Genomic DNA, 21,063 nt, shown 5'->3' on the forward strand with positions numbered 1-21,063 from the left:
AGCTCCACTACCGAGTCACGTCTGACCCGGAGGCAGAGAGCAGTAGAAGAGTGGGCAGGAGCTTCCCCGCCCCTCTCCAATCCTGGACTCTATGCCCTGCCCGCCCCAGGCAGCGCGGGCATAAACTCCAACACTGGTAGCAGCTCTTTCAAACTTCAGACAAGAAGATGCCAGGACTGAACCTAGGACCTTTTTGCATGCCAAGTGAGTGGCTCGTTCTACATGGCTCTTTCCCACTCGACAACTGGAGCTTCCAAACATACATCAGCATTTGTCATGTGTTGCCTTATTGGATGAATCAGGGTATAAAGAGTGACAAATAAAATACCTGGGAAGGAGAAGCAGATGCAGCATCTTTTTGAGAGCCCAGAGGAGCTTCCAAGTGACCGGTGCTGGTGACATTCTGAGATGAACTGAGTTTTCTGTAAAGATCACCCACATTCCAGGTTACAAGGAATATCAAGTTAACGATGCTCTAGCAGTTATTATTTGTAGGAAGCAAACAGCTTTTGTTTTCAAGTCAACATATTACAAAGAAGGGATTGAACTTACCGGGAGAGTATTAATTCCAGCGACTGTTTATCTATTTCATTGTACCCAGGCCAGTCTTTCTGAACTTCCTTATAAATATAGTCTTTCAGTGTATAAGAGTTGTCCTTTGGATTCAAATTGGCTACCTACAGATAAAGAGATAAAAATACAAACAGTATCAGCAAGTTGACAGAACCTGGTGTTCAACACAGCAAACGATGAAGGAAGGTCTTCTCCACAGTGGTGCCTACTCTATAGAATGCCTTCCCCCAACTCCAATGTTTGGGAGGCACAGACTGTTGGGTTTGTCCACTGCTTCCTAAAATCCCACTTATCAGACTTTCCCTGACTGGTAGCACTACACCCCTCCTAGTTTTATTCCTGTGAATGGGCTTCTCAGTATTATTTACTCTTGTAAATCACTTTGCAAGTGTAAATCACCATGCAAGTGGTATAGAAATATTATTAAAGAAATAAGCTACAGAGAAAATTTGGGTAAGACCATGCAAGACTGATGTAAAAGTCACAACAGCTACATATAGATTTATCCCAAGAGTTTAAAGAGAATATAAATACCATGTTAAAATAGTTTTGCTTACTCAGTGTATGTGTTTGCACACAGACTTACAGAAATGTTTTAAATACAAAACATATAACATATACATACACATGATTAAATATGGTTAAACAGACATATGATCTGATATGATGACTGAATACATCCAGACTCCATCCTAAGCACAAATTTGGTTCAAATTATCACATACCTAGGTCACACAGTATTGAAATATGTGTGAATGTATATATTCTGAAAAAGAGGCCGACATTGCATTTTCCCTTCATATGTATTAACCTGTACAATTCAACATATTAGTCTAATCCTGCATTTCTCTACACCTGAACATTACCTAATTATCCTCCTAAATTGCTTTGGTTACTGAAACTACTGCAAAATAGCTGGTGTTCTTTCTGATGTTTATCCCACTTGTTTTTTAAGACACATATTTATTTCCCTCCTTATTCTTCCTAGATAACGAAAAGCAGAATTTTTAGCTAACCCTAACTGATCTCTCAACTGGCCTAAGATTTCTACTTTCTTCCCCAAATCACTGCACCATCCATCAGAACATTCCAGATTTGTAAAACCTATGTAAACCATGGAATCTTTTCACTTTCTAGAGTTAGTGGCGGAGCATATGCCCACGCTGCCCAGGGCAGGCTCGTTCCCGAGGGGCATGGGGGCATGTTCCCAAAGGGTGTGGAGTGGGAGCACGGGGAAATGGAGCACTGCCTACCCGTGACTCCTGCGCCTACTGCCAGCCATCAGAGGAAGGGGGGGAGCTGGTGCACCACGCTCCTGGCTGGAGGAGGCAAGCAGGCAGGGGATAGGATGGGAAGGAGGCAGGCGAGCGGGAAGGGGAGATGAAGGAAGTGGGATCGGTGGGTGCACACGGCTATCCTGCGCCTGGGAGGGCACACTCCACACCCTTTGGGAACATGCCCCCATGCCCCTCGAGAACGAGCCCGCACTGAGCAGCGTGGGCATATGCTCCGCCACTAACTCTAGAAAGTGAAAAGATTCCATGGTTTACATAGGTTTTACAAATCTGGAATGTTCTGATGGATGGTGCAGTGATTTGGGGAAGAAAGTAGAAATCTTAGGCCAGTTGAGAGATCAGTTAGGGTTAGCTAAAAATTCTGCCCCCTTCTTTCGACGGCTTGCGTTAGCGTGGGAGTCCGAGATGTGGGCGGGCGGAGCGCCGAATGTCACCCCCGCTCAGGGATGACACCCAGAGCAGTGCGCCGCCCCCCCGCCCCCACTTTCCTTCGCCAGTGTCTAGAGTGATATGAGTAAGTGCTTAAAAGATAACCAAATATGAAATTATTCAACTATTTTATGCGATCACTTTTAAACACCAATCAAGTATAGCTCTCTATCTCAGATACCTAAACGATGGCTATATTCCAAAGAAAAGATCTGCATGTGCAGGAATGAATTGCACATGAAGCTGGAACTTTGCTTATTGTTCTTGGCACAGCAGTTTCTGAAGAAGCAAACTGCTGTTTAGCTTAAAAACCAGGTTGCCTCTCTGGCAGTGAGAGTAGGAATACAGCAATGCTGCATCAGTAGAAGTTAACTTCAGATATTCTACTCAGTCAAGACTTCTGAAATATACGTCTCAGCTACCTTGTAGTTTCTGCAGAAAGAAGAGTCTACATTTTTACACATGTAGAATTACTTCATCATCCCACTTTGAAGGCTTGCATTTAGCAAAAGAGTTCTCTTCTGCCCACTCTTTTTCTAAATTCTTTAAGTAGCTTAGTCTTATTTTCTATTTCCTTATTGTCAATTTAAAGACCCCATTATAATCGCTTCCTAGTAAGATTTCTTCTTCAGCTAATAAAATTAATTTAGCTGAGGGGTGGGGAGGAGAGCCTTATAGAAGTTCTCATTGATTCAAGTTTGAAGAGTAACAATTCTCCCTCATTAAAATATCAGGGGGGAAATTTCTTGAGGAGTTTGTTTTCTCAATTCCTAAAATAAGAATTTTAGAAAAAAACTGCTCTTTTTAACTGGGTTGTTTAAATCCATTGGCTTGGAAGCAAAGATGCCTTCCTTCACTTTTTCATTCAAGTGCTGTTTCTGCCCAAGCATAAATGTGCTTGGTCATGAAAAATATGACCCCAGATTCAAAGTAGTCCTCCCATTTGAGCAAGCTAATGCACAAGCTTTATCTCAAGAGTTTTTACACAAACCACACTGTGGCACATGTTAGAAGAGTCTTTAGGTTTAGACCCAACTTGCAGTTTTTTATATAGATGGATGTTGGCAAAACTGGAGGCATTTTCATGATATGCAAAAGAAAAACAAAAAAGAAAAACTAATTTGGCATAACACCACTAATTTAAGTATGGCAATATATGTACCGTAACCACTGAAAACAAAAACACGAGAAAGGATAGGAGAGTAAAACAAAGAATCTCACCTGTTGAAGAATAATTGCAAGGGAATTCCTGTCTTTTTGACTAACACCATCTTTGAGTAAGCGAGCAAGAAGCTCCGGTTTTTTATAGGTTTTCAGTGCCAATAAGTGAATGACTCTATCCCTATATGGCCGCTGAGAAATACTGTTGTTTGTATGCGTCTTGCGTATTGTACTTGCTGGGTTGATGGGAGTGGACCTTTTCCTCTCAGGCACTGCATCTGGAATACTTTGTGGCGCTTTCCGAATTTGTACTCTTTTACCTATATGCAAGATAAACAGCCGTTTTCATTTCTCTCCACCTTAGACACAAACGAGTTACCCAAAATTTACTTCCTAACTGACTTTTTAAAAAAAGGATTTTCAACCGTTTTAGAGAGTTGTTCGTTCTTTGTGCCTATAGCCTATATTAATATCGGTAACAATGGATATAATTTCATTACCTTGTAATTTAAGACTCAAGTAAATCCCTGCAGTATATTTCCAATGGGCAAGTTTGGTCAGTGTTAAGGCTATGTAATTGGTGGGATCATCAACCCATCTCTTTTTATTCTGTAAAATTTAACTGTGGCATCCTGCTAGTGCAACAGACTAGGTGAGTCAAACTATGTGCTAGTTGATGAAATAGAACCATTCTCTCTTTTTTTTGTCGGTATTATTTTCTTTTAGTATTAAATTTTCTGCTGGTGTGTGTCTGTATCCTCTGCTCTCAACTGTTCTTTTTAATGCAACTAAGTCCAAGGATCACTGACTGGTACCCTTGCTATTGCACTTTACAAATTCTAAATAGGGCAAAATGGATTCAAAATTTAGTAGAAGAGACAATTTTACTAGCAGTTTCCTGGCAGCTATAAATAAAATAATTAATCTTTTGACACCTGATAGATACTACTTAAAGACTTTCTACTGCTTCATTTTACACTAGAAGGAGATGCTAATAAGCTATTTCTAGGAAATAAGAGTTTTCCAAATCAGTGAAACACCCAAATTCAAAGCTATGCGTGGCTGAACTTACCAGGTTGCTTTGAACAAGTTTATTGTGGGATATGGTTTATTTATATACAGTTTTTAGTCCAAAAGCCCCCAAAGTGGTGAACTATATTTGTATTACTACAAAAGACCACTATGATATTGCTCACATAGGTTATATGGCATATAACCTATGCCACACAGAGTTACGACAGAGCACTAAAGATGATAAGCAAATATGTTTCTCGTTAATATTGCAGGATCCAATATGCCTAGTTATTTCCACAGCCAGTCAACATAGTTGCTATGAAATTTCTCTGAAGAACCCACAACTAGCATGTTTTGGTTCTGGAGCTTTGCTGTATCTTTCCAGGAAAAGAGCTTTGCATCACCACAAGCATTCAAAATTATTTGGCAAGAGCTGTGTCTTTTAAAAAAGTTCTGCAGTGCTTCATCTCTTCTGTAAATCTTGGTAACTGTGTGGAAGGAGGAGTTCTAATGAAAACCACCTGAACTCATTCCACATACACACAGATCCCAGATTTGAACAAGGGATGACGTGGTTTCAACAACAGCTACTAATGCTTCGGAATATGGCTATTTAAGAGTTCTTTGGTGTCGTGAGTTAGGAGATGACTGGCTGAGAAAGCGGATGACAATGTTTTGTAGAACTGGATTATACTAGGAAACTCACTGCTTTGGAGGCCAACTAAAGGTAAAAGACAGAAAACTAGATGGTTTTATTACTGCTATACTAAAACCTTTGTTAGTTTTTATAAAAAATCTAACACACTTTAACCAAACACAGGTAAAACCTATGTTATTTAAAGAAACTATTATCTTATTTCAGCCATCCTTTGATAACACTTCAGTAAGTGTTCTCTCATAAATCAGGTTGTTATTTTCTTGTTTTAGAAATAGTTTCCTCCTAGTTAACATAATAGCTTCCCAGTTATTATGAAATATATTAGCAACTTGACTAGAATTTTACTATTGCAAAAAAGACCCAAATGCTTCTCTAATTCTAATCTACTGCAAACAACAAATTCACTAGAACCAAAACATTCTTTGGAAGTTAAATGTTTACTGCTAATAGTGAATACAGATTAAATGATCTGTTTAGATCATGACACAGCTTGCTTGAGAACTGCTAGAAAATTACTATTCCTCTAGGTTTCACTTGGCAAAAATATGTTTGCATGAACAAGTCTGGAGTTTTGGCATCCTTTGCCCATCTTTGAAGTGAGAATCATAGCCATCTACCTTACAGATTGCCAAAGAAAAAAAAATAAAAGACTAGAAATTAAGAGAGTTACAAAAAATTTATTTGGCTAATTTTATAAAATTTAGCTTTTCTTCCAAAAGACGTTTAATGATTTGCCAAGTGGACAGCGCATTACAAAGAATGCCATTCCGAGCATGTACAACTCAAGTTTCTAAAGTCAATAAAGTAAAAGATAACTTGAAGCTCATATACAACATGCAGCAACTTGAATTCCTGCTACAGGACATTAAAATAGACACATAAATAGAAAAAAAATTAAAAGCACTAATCCAAATGAATTAACTGCAGTTAATTCCTATTATCCTATGCAGCTTAATCCTCACTGCTGTGTTTCTTCAAACTCCTGAAGAGCCATAGAGATAAGGTAAGATAGAGAAGAACTCTTCCTTCTCTGTCCTACCTTATCTCTATGACTCTTCAGGAAGCTGAGCCTTCCCTGGCATATTACCCAACAACCAAAGAGTATCAAATAGTATAGATTACATATGGAGTCTCTCCATTTTCCTTTACTCAGGCTACAAATCCTATACTCCCTTGCTTGAGAACAAGCCCCACTGAATTCAGTAAGTCTTACTTCTGAATAGACCTATATAAGATTCTGAAGGAAGCCATATCACAACAACTGAATGCCAATCCACCTATTATTACAATTACCGTCATTAGCAATCCTGTAGCTACCACTGGTATAAGAACTAGCAGACAGTAGCATAAATATTCTAGCTTTAATACCTACGCACTTGGTATGTCAGCTGCAGCTGTCAAAAACTTCAGCTGGCACAACTTCTGCAGACACTGGACACACTTTTTTTTTAAATGCACACAGAAATGTCTGGGTCAAAGTATCTCTGCATATGGTTTAACTTATTTAACACATCTGACAGAATATAAATTGGCAAAACTGGTGTCTCAATTAATCTCTCTTCTTCATATCTCTCTTCCATCACTGTACACTGTAGCTGCTAGTGCCATCTAAAATCCTGTTAAAATACTGCCTCCAACATAAATTTGGACACTGAACTAAATAACCTCTGAGATCCCTTCTAAATCCAGTTCTATGATTTTGAGATACTAATGTTCTACTCCTTAAAATCAGAAAGATATCAAAACAGGAACTTATATCTACTGCAGAGTCCTGAAATGCATTAAAAATATTGTTCAAACGGTAACTACGGTAATTCAGTAACTACGGTAATTCAGAAGCAGAATTCAGATGAACCTGACATGATGCCATCAGGATCAAGAAATACATCACTAACAGAGAGTCATTCCCATAGCACAAATGTCAACCATCGTTTCCTCTCAAACAATGCATTCTGGTGCCATATGGATGCTTTCAAAAAAAGGCAACGTATGAATGTTGCAGTCCTATATATGTTTACATAGCAGTAAGGTTCATTGAAACCAACAGGTTATACTTCAACCGTTACAACAGGCTGTTACAGAGGGAGAGAAAAAAGAAGACGACAGTCATACCTACATATGGTCCACCAGGTTTTATGACCTTTGTACTTCGATTGCGAGACTCCTCTTCTGCTTGGGTCATACGTTCTCTAGTCATTTGGTAAGAATCATTTGTTGCACATACTGTGATTTTGTCCTGTATAAACCCCAAGCAACTGAGCTGGGAAGATCCGGTACTAAGCAATAATGAGGGGGAAAGAATCTTATTTAAAACATTTGGATGTAGATGCAAAGATATAACAAAACTAAGTATGAAAAGATACTATTTTATTTCCTTCTGGTCATGTAAAGCCAAGTTATGGACTGTAACATATTCATCTGTTTGCCAGTTTTGTATATAAATCTGTAATAGATGTTTTTGTAACAGAGAACTCAGGCAACAACATAAAACAGCATAGTGGTTTATACAAATATACTGCAGCAGGGAAGTGAAATGAAATGATTTCTTAAAGCAAAAGCAATGAATGTGGTGAAAAAATTAAGAGCAGCCTTGATTGATCAGATCAAAAATTGAATCAGTCTAACATCCAGTTTTGGCCAATCAGATGCCTCAGGACACCCCATAATCAGGGCTAGAAAACAAAAGTCCTCTCCTGTTGTTGATCCTAGACAATTCTTAGTGGTCTAGTTTGTACATAATGCTAAACCATGGTTAAGTGCTCTGTGTATAAAGAGGATAGATTCACCATGAGTCTTGGTCTCACACGATGCTCATTCCTCCCTGGTGCCTGAAAGTCAGGGTTGAGGAACTCTTCTTCCACTTGGCTTTATAGAATGAAGAGAAAAGAGTGGGAGCCAGAGCCCAAGACTCATAGCAGCTCCTCCCTGATTCTGCACAAAGCTAACCTATGGTTTAGCAGAACAGGGCCAATGTTTTTAGTTAGCTGCCCATTATGAAGAGGCATTTGAGCCAGACTTAAGAACTAGATTTGACACTTAAAATTTACAAAAATGATCCTAAAGATTTTTACTCAGAAATCAGTATACATAGAAGTACAGACTTCTCCATATTACACCAACTCACAGTAATATTTGCAGGTGCTTCAAGATCAAGAATTTACAAAAAGGCAAAATGTGTGTAAATAGACACTTATCTGCTCAACCCCCACTGATCATTAGATTAAATATTCTGGTGCCTACAGAAGAAGCCACAATAAGTAGTTTCTAAGAGGCTGTAGCCTTAAAAAAATTTGTACTGAATTTCTATAATACACACAAAGCAATTGTGCCAAGAATACATATTAACATTCCTTTCATTCCATTCTATAGCAAAGGCATGATTCATCAGTAGTATCCTGGGTGCATCTGCCATATTTAGCAGGCTGAGTAACAAAAGTAAACAGCTCTTTCTATATGCTCTTTATTAAATGTGTGAGCACCGTGGATCATCTCTAAGCATCACACGTGTATGCCTGGTAGAAAGAAACTCGATAATGTAAATTGGACAGGATACTTTGGCACATTTATAGGATAAATAGTGGAAGGCATTTCATATCAAATAGCAGCAGGGGAAGAAGTGGCTTTTTTTTGTCGAACACTAAGTCTCAACAAGATTATTTCCCACAGACAGGTAATTGCATTCTGCAGCAGATTGTAGCACATTTTAAAGTAATGTTTAAATTAGGAGAGGGATTCCTCATCAATAGTTCATTGCAATTACTCTTCAGATCATAGAAGCAATTAAAAACAAACAATTTCATTTCCCTTTCATAAACATTACCTTGAAACAGTTTGCTGGACGCAGTCAAAGCTTCCCTGAGGATTATCTTTGCCAACATTTGACAAATAGAAATTAAAGGTATGCACTTCATTTGGGAGATCAGTTTTGGGAATCTTGACAAGCTGAAAAAACAATTAAAAGAGAGACTCAGACATGCTTACTTTATGGAAAAGTACCATATCTGATCATTAATACTGTAATGAATAATACAGCAAACTTGCAATGCCAGCCGCTTATTATCATGTAACAGATGCAACTGAAAGATGACAATTTGCCAAAGGGACACCCACTGGGTGATATCCAACCAAGTCATAGAGTAGGTCTTCTGAAATCAATGGACTGAAGTTCACTGATTTCAATAGATTTATTCCAAGTATGAATAACACTATATCCCACACACTGAGTCTAAGAAAGAACTGCATTCTAATCACAAAAGCACAAGCAAAGGTTTTGCTACACATAGAAATATTTTAGAGTTCACAATATATTTTCCTTTCACTGGTTTATTAATCCATAATAAGGCATACAACAAACTAGACATTTCTTGCAAGGTATAGTAGCCCTAAATGCACCTTTACATAATTCATTTACATTTAAAGTCTCAATAATCTCATGTGTACACACAAGGGGGGGAGGTGTAATTGTTTTGTTCTTGTTTTTATTATGTATTTTGATTGTGTAGGTTTATGCTGTGAACTGCCTGAGATCTTCAGATGAAGGGTGGTATACAAATTTAATAAATATGAATAAATGCAGGCTCAACAGACTTCTTCCAAATTTATTGGCTATAGGACACAGCAGTAGTGATGCCAGGCAGCTTGGCCACTCAGCATTATCTACAAACCCAGAGTATTTCATTTGGGTCCAGAGGGCCATTTTGGACTTGACATATTATATGTCCACTCAGGTGCCAAGCTAAAGTTGCTAGGATTTTCTTCTTTATAAAAACTGAAGATATAGTTAGGATAAAATAGGGATAACTATGGTCCAAATCTTGACTAGCATAAATGTCAACAGTATTACTTTATTTTTTAAATGTTTTTCATTAATGCAGTACATTTCATAGAATTACAGGCCAGTATTTCATGGAATTATAAGCCTAATTAGATAGGTATTTCCAACAGAAGTTCAATGGGGTGAGGACTTTAATTGCATCTTCTTTCTTGCTCTGTAGCTGTTGCTATTGTCAAAAGGTAAACGGCAAGAGACCCAAGAAAGGAAAATGAGGCCAATACAAACATTGATACCTGCCCACTACAGCAAACATACCAGTGGGTTCACAAGTAACCCTGCTACTAAAGTTGGCTTCAAAATCCCTCTGAGGACCCAGCAACTTCTATCAACAGCTTTTGTACAAAAGCATAATGGGGCCAGCATAATGCAGCTATGCTGTTCCACTGACTGCAACTGATACTGTATTCTAGTAGAGATTATAAAGTACTGTACTGTGCAAGCACAGATAATATATACAAAAGGGGGGGAGACACTCTGTCATGTGGTCCACTATACAAAGGCATATCTTATGGAGCAAGTATTTTTGAAAAGGTAAGCAACACTAGAAAATGTCTAAATAAATTAAGCAAAGGGGATCTAGTTCAAAGATAATGTCTAAGTCCAACAAGAGTGATTTATCTAGGGTTTCTTCCATACCTGGGGTATCACACCCAACAGTTTTCTTGTACACTTAAGCACAGCTTAGCAAGAAGAGTGTGCACAACCATGTGCCCTAAACAGAAGCAGGAGAAGGAAGGGAGACATACAGTAGGTTCACCCTGGCACTTCCTCTTCTTTGGGGAAACAGAAATTGGGTGTGGAGTAAGACCCCTTCTTTGGGGTGTCGGGCAAAAAGACTTCACTCAGAATCCCCTCACGATGCAGATATGCTGGGGCTTTTATTGGAGGGAAAGGCGGGGTTTGGGAGCCTTCTGAATGTCAGCTTCAATCTATGAGAATATAGCTACAACAATGGTTGCATAGTTCTGTCTGCTAGTGGCTCCTCATTTTGGAACCTTTATGCAGTATTCCCAACTGAAATATTTTTCTTGCATGTGTGTTCTCTTTCCAAAAAAATCTATGTGTGTCTTAGATTCAATTCCATTCAATATTACTATTGTAGACTGCTCTTTCTAAGATAATAGGGAGTTCTTAATGGGACCCAAAGGTGGCATAAAAATGTCTTTATAAACAGATTTATAAGTAAATAGTTGCACCTACTGGTTTACATTCAAACAGGTTCTTCAATACATTGATCTTTGGGCTTAAATCTAATTTTGCTCCTGTAGTATTTATAATTCTAAAGTATCATGGATGATAGCCAATGTGGTGCACTGCTTAGAGTGTTGGCTGCAACCCAGTCATGATGTTCACTGGGTGACCTTGCGCCAGTCACTGTCTTAGCCTAAAATCCCTCACAGGGTTCTTTGGAGGATAACATTGTGAGATGAGAGAAACCTTGACCTCCTTTTTCCTCCAAGGAAAATGGGATGTAAATGTAATAATTAATTAAGGTGGGGAGGGCACAACAGTCCATGAGTACATGAAGGCATTTCAGCCCCTTTTCCAATTAAGCTCCTTCTGCCTCCCCAAAAGGTGTTCCTGGAGATCAGAGATGCCATAAAGTGGCATTTGATATGACAACAACCAAACGGAAAAATTGTGTGTGTAAAATAACACATTGTAAGTGATATAATTTAGCATTAAGGTAACTTAAATGATTGTGTAGAATTTGCATATTTGGAAAATTCTTTCCAAGGACCTCTTTTCTTTTTGCTTCCTAAGGTATTTTCCTAAAGGTTCAAGTTCTCTGCATAGTCACTGAAGTCTTCCAGAAACAAGGAAGAATAAGTAGCAACTAAATGTGCTTGCTTACAAACTCCCATACAATTTGGGCATAACATATATAAGGAAATGTTTCTAGTTCCTGTAATTCTCTGCACTCTAAGGCATTACCATCCATACAACAAGGACTGAGCATATAGAGAAGAACTTTATGTGCCTATCTGCCCCAGTTCTCTAGGGCAACTTGCTGAAGACCAGACCTAGACACCACCTGGAAGCATTTTTTATTTGGAACTAGCAGTTTTGTACCCAGTATTGCACTGGAATTCTACACTCCTGCTATCAGTGAAGTTTAATCAGTAGTTAAAGGCAGTAGAGTTTTCAATTGTGCAGTCCATCATTTTGATTCAAAATGGTACCCAACTGTATCCAAGCAGAGACAAAAACCTGCTCCTTGATCTTGGGCATCATCATGCACAATTTGGTTATGACACCTTAAGGGGTGTTCAAATGCACAGTAAAAGAACAACTTTGCAAAATATGGTAGATATTAATGGGCTTAGATGACTGAATTGATGTATTGCCCCTTTTAATATCAATGGCTTGGATCCAATGACAAGGGAGGAAAGCTTTCCATCCTCACGGCAACCCTCTGAATAACATCTACATAGGAATATGTGTGTGTGTGTGTGTGTGTTCTCTTGAAAAATGCAAAATTGCATAGGAGGAAGAGAGTATGGGAACCTTCCATGTATAACTGTAATCCTATATACATTTATTGGAGTAAGACCCTCTGTACTCTAAGTAGATAAATATAGGGCTGGATTCAGGCTTGTGTTGAGATGGGGAGAGGCCACAACTTAGTGGCAGAGTGTGTTATGTTCAATCTCCATTTCCAGGGAGAACTGTAAGAAGATCCCACCTTGTTTGAGACCCTGGAAAGTCATTGCTTGTCAGTGAAGACAATGCTGCACTTGACAGACTGATAGTCATTTAAAAAGGGGAGGGGGTAGCAACACGCCATGAATATGCTAGGGACTGTTTCAGGTCAGTAAATAAATTTTCAGAAGTATATCCTTTGGCAAGAGAAAGGCAACATTCCTTATATTTCTGCCAGGCACAATAAACTGGATGGCTAGGGGCTGACATACCAGCAAAAATGAAGTAGTTTATTAGTCACCACGTTAAAGGGAGATTCACACGTCACTTCTTTAATTACAGCAGAAGGTGTAGTTTTCAAAAAGTTTTTAATTTTTGGACTTTCTTTATACATTACCAACCATTTTAGAAGTGGCATTGCCAAAGATAATATTTGGTATGACTCACAAATAGTATGTGAAATTCTTCAGATGTATCTTATCTACTACTGAGAGGAATCCATGCCAGTCGAAACAGAACCAACATTGGAACTGTATCTAGTTACTACAGTGGTACCTCGGGTTAAATACTTAATTCGTTCCGGAGGTCCGTTCTTAACCTGAAACTGTTCTTAACCTGAAGCACCACTTTAGCTAATGGGGCCTCCTGCTGCCGCCGGAGCACAATGTCTGTTCTCATCCTGAAGCAAAGTTCTTAACCCGAGGTACTATTTCTGGGTTAGCGGAGGTTGTAACCTGAAGTGTATGTAACCTGAAGCATATGTAACCCGAGGTACCACTGTATTCTTAAATACAGTTATACCTCAGGTTAAATGTGCTTCAGGTTGAGTGTTTTCAGGTTACACTCCGCGGCGACCTGGAAGTAACGGAGTGTGTTACTTCCGGGTTTCACCGCTCGTGCATGCGCAGATGCTCAAAATGATGCTTCAGGATGCGAATGGGGCTCCGGAACGGATCCTGTTCGCATGCAGAGGTACCACTGTACTTAAACTTCTTCAGTTGTTCTTAGACTTCCAATATTTGGGTATATACAGGGCAATCCAGTCCTCAAAATCTGGCTTTAAACCTAATGAAACTCTGAAGGCTGTAAAATAGCAGATGGCATCATCTTTGTAAATAGATCATCAGTAAGTCTGCCGATTCTGAGGAAGGCATTTAGGTACTGTGGCCTGCTTAGTTCAGCTAACCAACCAATGTGGTTAAACAGTAACCAGATGTGCAAGCAGAGAGACGGACAGAAAAGTCAACTTCAGACTCAATCCAAAATTTAAGATAAGACGAACCAAAGAAAGAAAATACTTGCCAACAGTCTAGTGGCTTATGGAGAAGCCGAGCAGTGGTGGCTTTGCATGCTAAAATTTAAGATTCAAATTCACAAAATCTACAGAGTTTCATACAGAGTTTCTAGCTATTGCCAGCAAAGAATTCAATTTTGTATTGCCTTATTTTCCCAAGTGTTCATACCTATTATAAGAGGTAATCACATGAAGCAGCCACAGTCATAGTACAGTGGTCCCTTGGGTTACAAACACTTTGGGTTACAAACTCCGCTAATCCGGAAGTAGTACCTTGGGTTACAAACTTTGCCCCAGTACGAGAACGGAAATTGTGCGGCGGCAGTGTGAGGCCCCATTAGTGAAAGCTTGCCTCAGGTTAAGAATGGTTTCGGGTTAAGAACGGACCTCCGGAAGTTCGTAACTCGAGGTACCACAATATAAGAATGCCCTCTAGTCTGTTTAAAATTATGGCCTGTATTGTTCTAGTAGTTGTTGTTAACAACCAGTCCCAGAGATCAAAGAAAGCCACCTGACTTATCCATGGGTAGCCATAATAGTGCTTTCCAGATGTTCTTAGACTAAAACTCCCATCATTCCTTACCGCTGGCAGTGTTGATGGGAGCTATTGTCCAACAATGTCTGAATGGCCCCATGTTCCCTACCCTGAAGCACTGAATACCAACAGCTGAGCTGTCACTTCTCAGCCTAGAATTTATATTGAAACTGGATTGTCATGAATTCTAGCAAACACACTTATTAAATCTTCCGCGTGTCTTGCCTTCATATTTAATTTAGTTTTTCCCCCTTCCATCACTTGACTAGGAGAGTCCAAAGAACACTGGCATTTAGAGCAATGTTGGTGGTTTGGAACAGAAAGTACACTGACCGTAAGACCAGTTTACTTCAGGAAACACCTTTATTTATTGCATGTATATGTACTCCACCTTTTGTCCAGAAAGACACACTTAAGGCTCCCAAGTTCCAATCCAAGCACTGTCCTGACCCAGATTTGCCTTTAGTAATGTATACTAAATATGCATTTTTAGAAGTCTAACACTCAATATCATTAAGAGCAAGATTACTTATAAAAGCTTTCCTCCCTGTCCCTTCTGTTTGCCTTAGACTTCAAAACTTCTCTGTCATACTAAGGAAAAGCCTCTATACATCTTCCCTCCCAAGTCTTATCTTTCCACATTTCCAAAAAAGTTGAATGAGAAACATTATAGCAAAAATATTAGGTAACTATGAAAAATGCACTTTCACATATTTCAGTTTTCCATATATTAATGTCTCCCCCTCCCTGTTTCTTCCAAACATGTTCGCATGTTAAGTTTTATGTCACTCTGTTCTGAGAGTGCTTGTCTCACATATCCCAGAAAGTCAGTTTATGGAGGCACTACACACGCCAGAAGAGAGAAGCTTTTGTTAACATGATAATAGTTATTTTTTTAAAAAAGTAAATACTCACCCCTTGGAGTCCTTGAAATTGGATGGAAGGTCGAGAAGGAACCAGATTCTAAAGAAGAACAAGGAACAATGAGCTCTCAAAGAAAAGAAAAAAGCAAAGCTACTTCAACAATCATCTGAAGTATTTTGTTCATGCTTGTAATTATTGAACAAAGAACCAAAGGTTAATACACATTAAGTCTGATCTCTGAAATGGCATTGGCTAGGGTCAGATGCAATGTCAAACCATGGCTTAGTGTTACAGGAATGAGTTGCAGCAAGGATTGGGTTTCTGCATTCTGCTCATCCCTGCCTCCCGTCAAGAGGACTTCTGCAGTATTGACTTTTAGTTTTCTTGAACCCTGACTTCCACTACACTCAAACCCAGTATTATGGTTTATTCCCCACCTACAGTCAGTTTGAAATAAAGGCAACTTCACAACATGGGTCCACCTTCTAGCTTCATGGAAAGAAGAAGAGGGAGCAAGCCTGAAGCCCACCATGGCTCATTCATGTAGTACTAAACCATGGCTTAGCATTACATCCATAGTATGCGCTCTGAATGAAACAATGTTGTTGTTCCACTTGCAGCAACAAGTGGAACTAATGTAAGTGAAGGGAAAACAGTTCTCAATCATTCCTTCTGCCCTCTGAAGCCCCCTGCACGACCATCTCCACTGCTCTGAATAGGCTTTCAGGGGTCTGCAGCAGAAAAGCACTTCCTCACTTTCTCTCTCTTTAGCAGAATAGCCACACTTTATCTTTATCTCAGCTGGTCTAACACAAATGTAATTTGATTCAGCTAACTTAGCTGGGAAAGCATTAGATCCCACAAAAATGAAAACAGAATGAATCAGGTAAAGTTCTTCACAAAAAACTAAAACAAGACACAACTGTGGGACACATATCCCTTTCCACTAATTCAGAAAAAAAACACCAGACTATGAATAGCATTTAAAGCATTTAATAGTGAATGGTTTGTTACCTTTCAGCAGGCTTATTTAATATATACAAACAAAAAGTCGTCTGCTATTCCCAATTTGTTTTGGTACAAGAAAAACCTACGACTGCGAATGGAACCTTTGGAAATTATCCAAATACAATAAAATTGAATGAATGGCTTTATTGTAAGGATACTGAACATGCTTTGCAGAAAGCGACAAAAACAGTGATACTTTACTAATTGTTAAAGATCTAATTTGATGGTGCCTCATATAAGATGAATTATAGCTTTACTGTTGCAATACTCGGCTTTAGGCCATAAAAAGGCAGAGGAACTGAAGAATTTCTACAGCCCAATCCCAAATTGCTCAAAATGGGTCATATAGCTCGATCTTTCTGTTTGATGTTTTGGAACAACAACCAAAACCTAACTAGATTTGGTTTTGACAATGTTGCATCAAACTAATTTACCAGCTTAGGCAATTGCTTTTGCAACACCAATGGGGAAACTCAGGCCCAGGATTGAATGTGGCCCTCTAGACCTTTTTATCTGGTCTTTGCAACTCTCCCCAAGCTACACCCTCTTTTCCTGGGCTACACCCTTTGCCAGCTCTGCTTTAAGCCCTACCTCATTTCAGCCCTTTTGTCTGCTTGATGATAATACCTCCTGGTTGCATGGATGGAGGGATATGCTTGGGGGGGGGGTTGTGTAGAAATATTTGAGGTTGACTAGGAGGAAATGTGGCCTTCAAACTGAAAAGAGCTCCTCAGCTTTAATCTAAAAGCACCTCAGTGGACAAGTTCAAGACACCTCAACAAACACTGCCAACAACCGAAATTAGGTTATATATGACAAAACAGTTTAGGTTCTAGTTCTGCAGTTCTGTTGGTTATGCCATGGAATAGTCATTTTAAAAAGAGCAACTCTTCTGTACATATTTGCATTCCTCAACAAGCACCTCACTATTCATTGCTCTAGTGTGGATGCATAAACTATGGTTTATGTGAGATTCAAAATCCTCAGGCGTGTGCACTGCCCTATTATACATGCTGTGGCCATAAGGAGACTGGAAGCTTTCAGGGAAGTTTTCAATTAACAGCATTTTATAATTATGTTTGAGCGCCAAGCTGTGGTTCATCTTTTAACTATATTTTATTGAAACAAGTCAACTTAATAAACCATGGCTTGAAGTTGGCTTATTTCCATAAACCATAGCTTGGCTAACCAGAGTTTGTCCAGATTCAACCAAACACTAAAATGTATTTATCTAAAAATCAAAATGAAAGCTTTGGCTCCCCTCTCCCTGCTGTACAAGACACTTGATGAAACAAGATTCTTTTGCATAATACTAATGTGGAGTTTAATGTCACACTCAAACAAGACCAATATCTGCATCCGTTTCATAGTGACTTGAAGCATCAAAGATTTGTTTCCAGAAATGTATGCGCTTGCTAAGACAGCTGATGCTAAATGCCTTGTGCGTCAAGCAGGTACCTGCTTCCACCTTCATTTTCTTAATCTTCTTCTACGCATGTTTAATTTCAACACAAGCAATACTATAGCTTACTCAGAAATAAGGCTCAGTGTGTTCAGTGGAGCATGTTTTGAGGAAAGTACAACAGTACAAAATATACTTTTGTTATAATTCTTAAATTCATGAAGCATATTCAAATATCTGTTAAATATGAAATGACAACTCAAATATGCTTGTTTAGAGTTTTCAGACTCTATTCCATTCAGATTCACAATATAAACTGTAATTATATTTGATGCTTCAAGGGGTGTGTTACATCACTTAAGTTGATTAGGAACTCAAATAACTTTTTGATTAAGAAAAATGAAGACATCAGCCTAGGAGTTGAAATGGGAAAACATTTTGCAAACCTTGACCTGCATGAAATGTCAAACTACCTACATATTAGCAACATATTAAATATTGAAAAACTATACAATAAAAATCAGCCACAGCTTGATTGCTTAATTCTGTTGCCTTTAAACTACTGTATTCTTACTGTGTTACATAGGTAGGCATTAAATGAAAAACAGCTCTTCATAGTAGAGAGAGTAAAACCAAGCACCTTTTAAACCAAGTGTCCCCTTAATCTCCATACTATTGTTCTCAATTCCCTTCATTTTCCTGTACTCTGTTGCCTATTTATTTTTAGATTGTAAGCTGCTTTGGGCAGAGGTCTCTCTGTATTACCTTTTGTAAAGCTCTCAGTATATTTTTAGGTGCTCCATAATCAACCTAGAAGAACAATATATATTACAAAGTGCAACACCACCCCCAAACTTGTATTAAAAGGGTCATCTTAAGACTTTTGCATGTAGAGTTTATATACTAATAAGCCAGTTGCCTGAACCCAAAGGATGTACATGACACAATGGTACAATCATTTTGGAGCCAGGTAAAAACTCATTTATTTGCCTGGGCAATTTAAAGTCCAAAGTTTTAAAGTTGATCAGTATCCAGCCTGTTGCTTGCTTTTAAAACTGTCTCCATTGTTTTTATGTTGTTTTATCTTTCATAGTATTATATTGTTTTTATTTTTTTAATTAACCTTTGTATGCCATCCAGGTATCTCTGTAGATGAAGGGCACCCTAGGAGCATTTATAATAGATAAATAATCAGCAACAAGCACCAAAGCTTAACATCAACATTATTAAAGTATTACAATTCTAAAAGTGTTATGTGAAGAGAAAAAGGGAGACTAGCACAGTGATCAGACTTTTAGTAGATTAGAAGAACTATTAACACCTGCCCTGACCCCAAAGTTCCTACTGGTTATTTATGGGCACATAAAAAGCTGGCCTTGACACAAATCAGATTCCTGCAGTATTAGTTGTGAGGCCATCCTTCAGGAGAGTGATCACATTCAGAATAGTGCCAGCTTGTAAGCAGTTATACAAAGTCTGATCACCGATCTGCAGCAGGAGCCAATCTGGTCCTCTGAAGAACTCACTTCATGAACTATTCTGAATTTCCTATTCAAACTAAAGAAATAAAATAAAAAGACAGGCTGCTGGAATGATCTGATTAAAAAGGTACAAGATGTGTTTCTACCATAACAAGATTTTATTGCATATATGACGTTTCAGCTTAGCTAAACGTTTTGACAGTACCTATAAATGATACATACATTACACAGCAAATGCTCTGCACCCACATCATGTTTATGACTATAAGCATTTGAAGATAATATTTCTTAAACCCCTTACACAGTGCCTATGGCTTCTTACAATATTTTAATTAATTTATTTTTCAGGAGGCTATTCATGCATGTTACATATTTTTAAATGTCAGGCAAAAACATTCCTCTTCTCCCAGGCCTTTAGCTAATTAAACAACCTATGGCTTTTTAAACTGTATGTGTGTGCGCTTGTTATTGTTTTTGTTATTATGGCAAGTATTGTTTTGTTTTCATATTGTAAAACTGCCCTGTGATTTTTGGATGAATTCAATGACAATAATATCTAACTACTGTGATATAGCAAGAATAAAAATAAATTAACTACAAATTTCCCTGTGTTTTGGACGTGCTGGAAGAACTGTTCAAGTTAGAGATGTTTAATTAATTAGGCAAATGGGCATAGAGAAAGCTGGTGAAGATTACCAATGCAGGCAGCTAAAAGCCAAACTGACTTTTGTTCATCAAACTGTCACTTTAATAGCTACTTTATGACTCTGCAGGCAGCTGATCAAATGGTGGGCAAGTACTGTTCCCTTCCTTTACAAATTCCCGGTATGTTGCATGTTGCAGAACTTACTTTGAACATATTTGCACAGTAATATTTTACCAGACAAGGAAACAGCAACTAGCTTTGTTACTTCAAATTTTATTTATCTCAATTATAGGTAAATAACGTCTGTAAAGTAAACTCCAGGAAATTAAATGATATTTATTCTCATGTAACTGATATTTCACATTCTAAATCACTAAAACAGTTGCAGCTAAGCTCCTGTTTTTAAGTTAATCACATTTGATTTTACAACGCTAGGGCAATTATCTTTCTCGATAATGCATTTACCTACAAAATGCAGACTAGCTGAACTCAGCACAAATTTTAAATAGTCATGTGTTGTAACATGCAAGAGTGTCACTACGTTCAGGTTAAATTAGGTATTACGTACATGAGACCCTATTCATAAGAGACTCCAGAAGAATGCTTAAAATTAATCTCAAATCTACAGTTTTACATATATTTTACATTTTATAGGAAATTAAGTTGATGTGAAAATTATGTATTTTACAATTACAACTTCAGAAACAGTTTATTCTGTGCCGCAAAGTAATATGTCTTACATTATGGAGACCTAAAGCATTATGGAATTTTAAAAGCTAGCAATTTCAGCCTCAACAAAGCCTTTGGTTTCTTTAAACTCTACAAAATAGGCAAAAATTATTCAATATGACTACTTTTTATGTTCTAAATATTGACCGAAGTTAGTTTCAAAACAGGAGAAGAATATTTAAAAATGAACATAAAATTGGTATACTATGCAACTCAATTTTTTATATTAAAGAACTGCTATAACTCAATCTCACTTTAATTAGGTTAAGTCTGAACAACAAAAAATCCTCTGAAGATATTTACTCTAAAACTTTCTTTATAAGCAGTTTGGTTCACAAGTTAATGAGTTTATTTTTAAAAAAACAACGAGTATGAAAAATAATTATACCTCCAACCACACGTTGCTTACTCCAAAGTTCTAACTTTTCTTAATTATTAAAAGATGGGGGAGGGGAACACAAGCCACTCTCTACATTTAAAGAAGAAATCAATAGTGT

The 21,063-nt window shown here is 38.0% G+C and overlaps 1 protein-coding gene across 1 annotated transcript in view; it reads right to left on the reverse strand.

Annotated features, from left to right (window-relative positions):
- Positions 1 to 21,063, reverse strand: part of ELL2 (elongation factor for RNA polymerase II 2) — a 39,030-nt gene that overhangs the window by 15,522 nt on the left and 2,445 nt on the right. The window contains exons 2-7 of the mRNA XM_082191465.1: positions 15,352 to 15,399; positions 8,951 to 9,072; positions 7,243 to 7,406; positions 3,519 to 3,778; positions 553 to 677; positions 329 to 422 (exon numbers count right to left, since the gene is read on the reverse strand). Coding sequence (XP_082047591.1) covers positions 329 to 422; positions 553 to 677; positions 3,519 to 3,778; positions 7,243 to 7,406; positions 8,951 to 9,072; positions 15,352 to 15,399 — 813 coding nt within the window. The remainder of the gene's footprint in view (positions 1 to 328; positions 423 to 552; positions 678 to 3,518; positions 3,779 to 7,242; positions 7,407 to 8,950; positions 9,073 to 15,351; positions 15,400 to 21,063) is intronic.

The sequence above is a fragment of the Podarcis vaucheri genome, assembly GCF_965113315.1.
Source record: "Podarcis vaucheri genome assembly, chromosome: 11".
NCBI lineage: Eukaryota > Metazoa > Chordata > Lepidosauria > Squamata > Lacertidae > Podarcis > Podarcis vaucheri.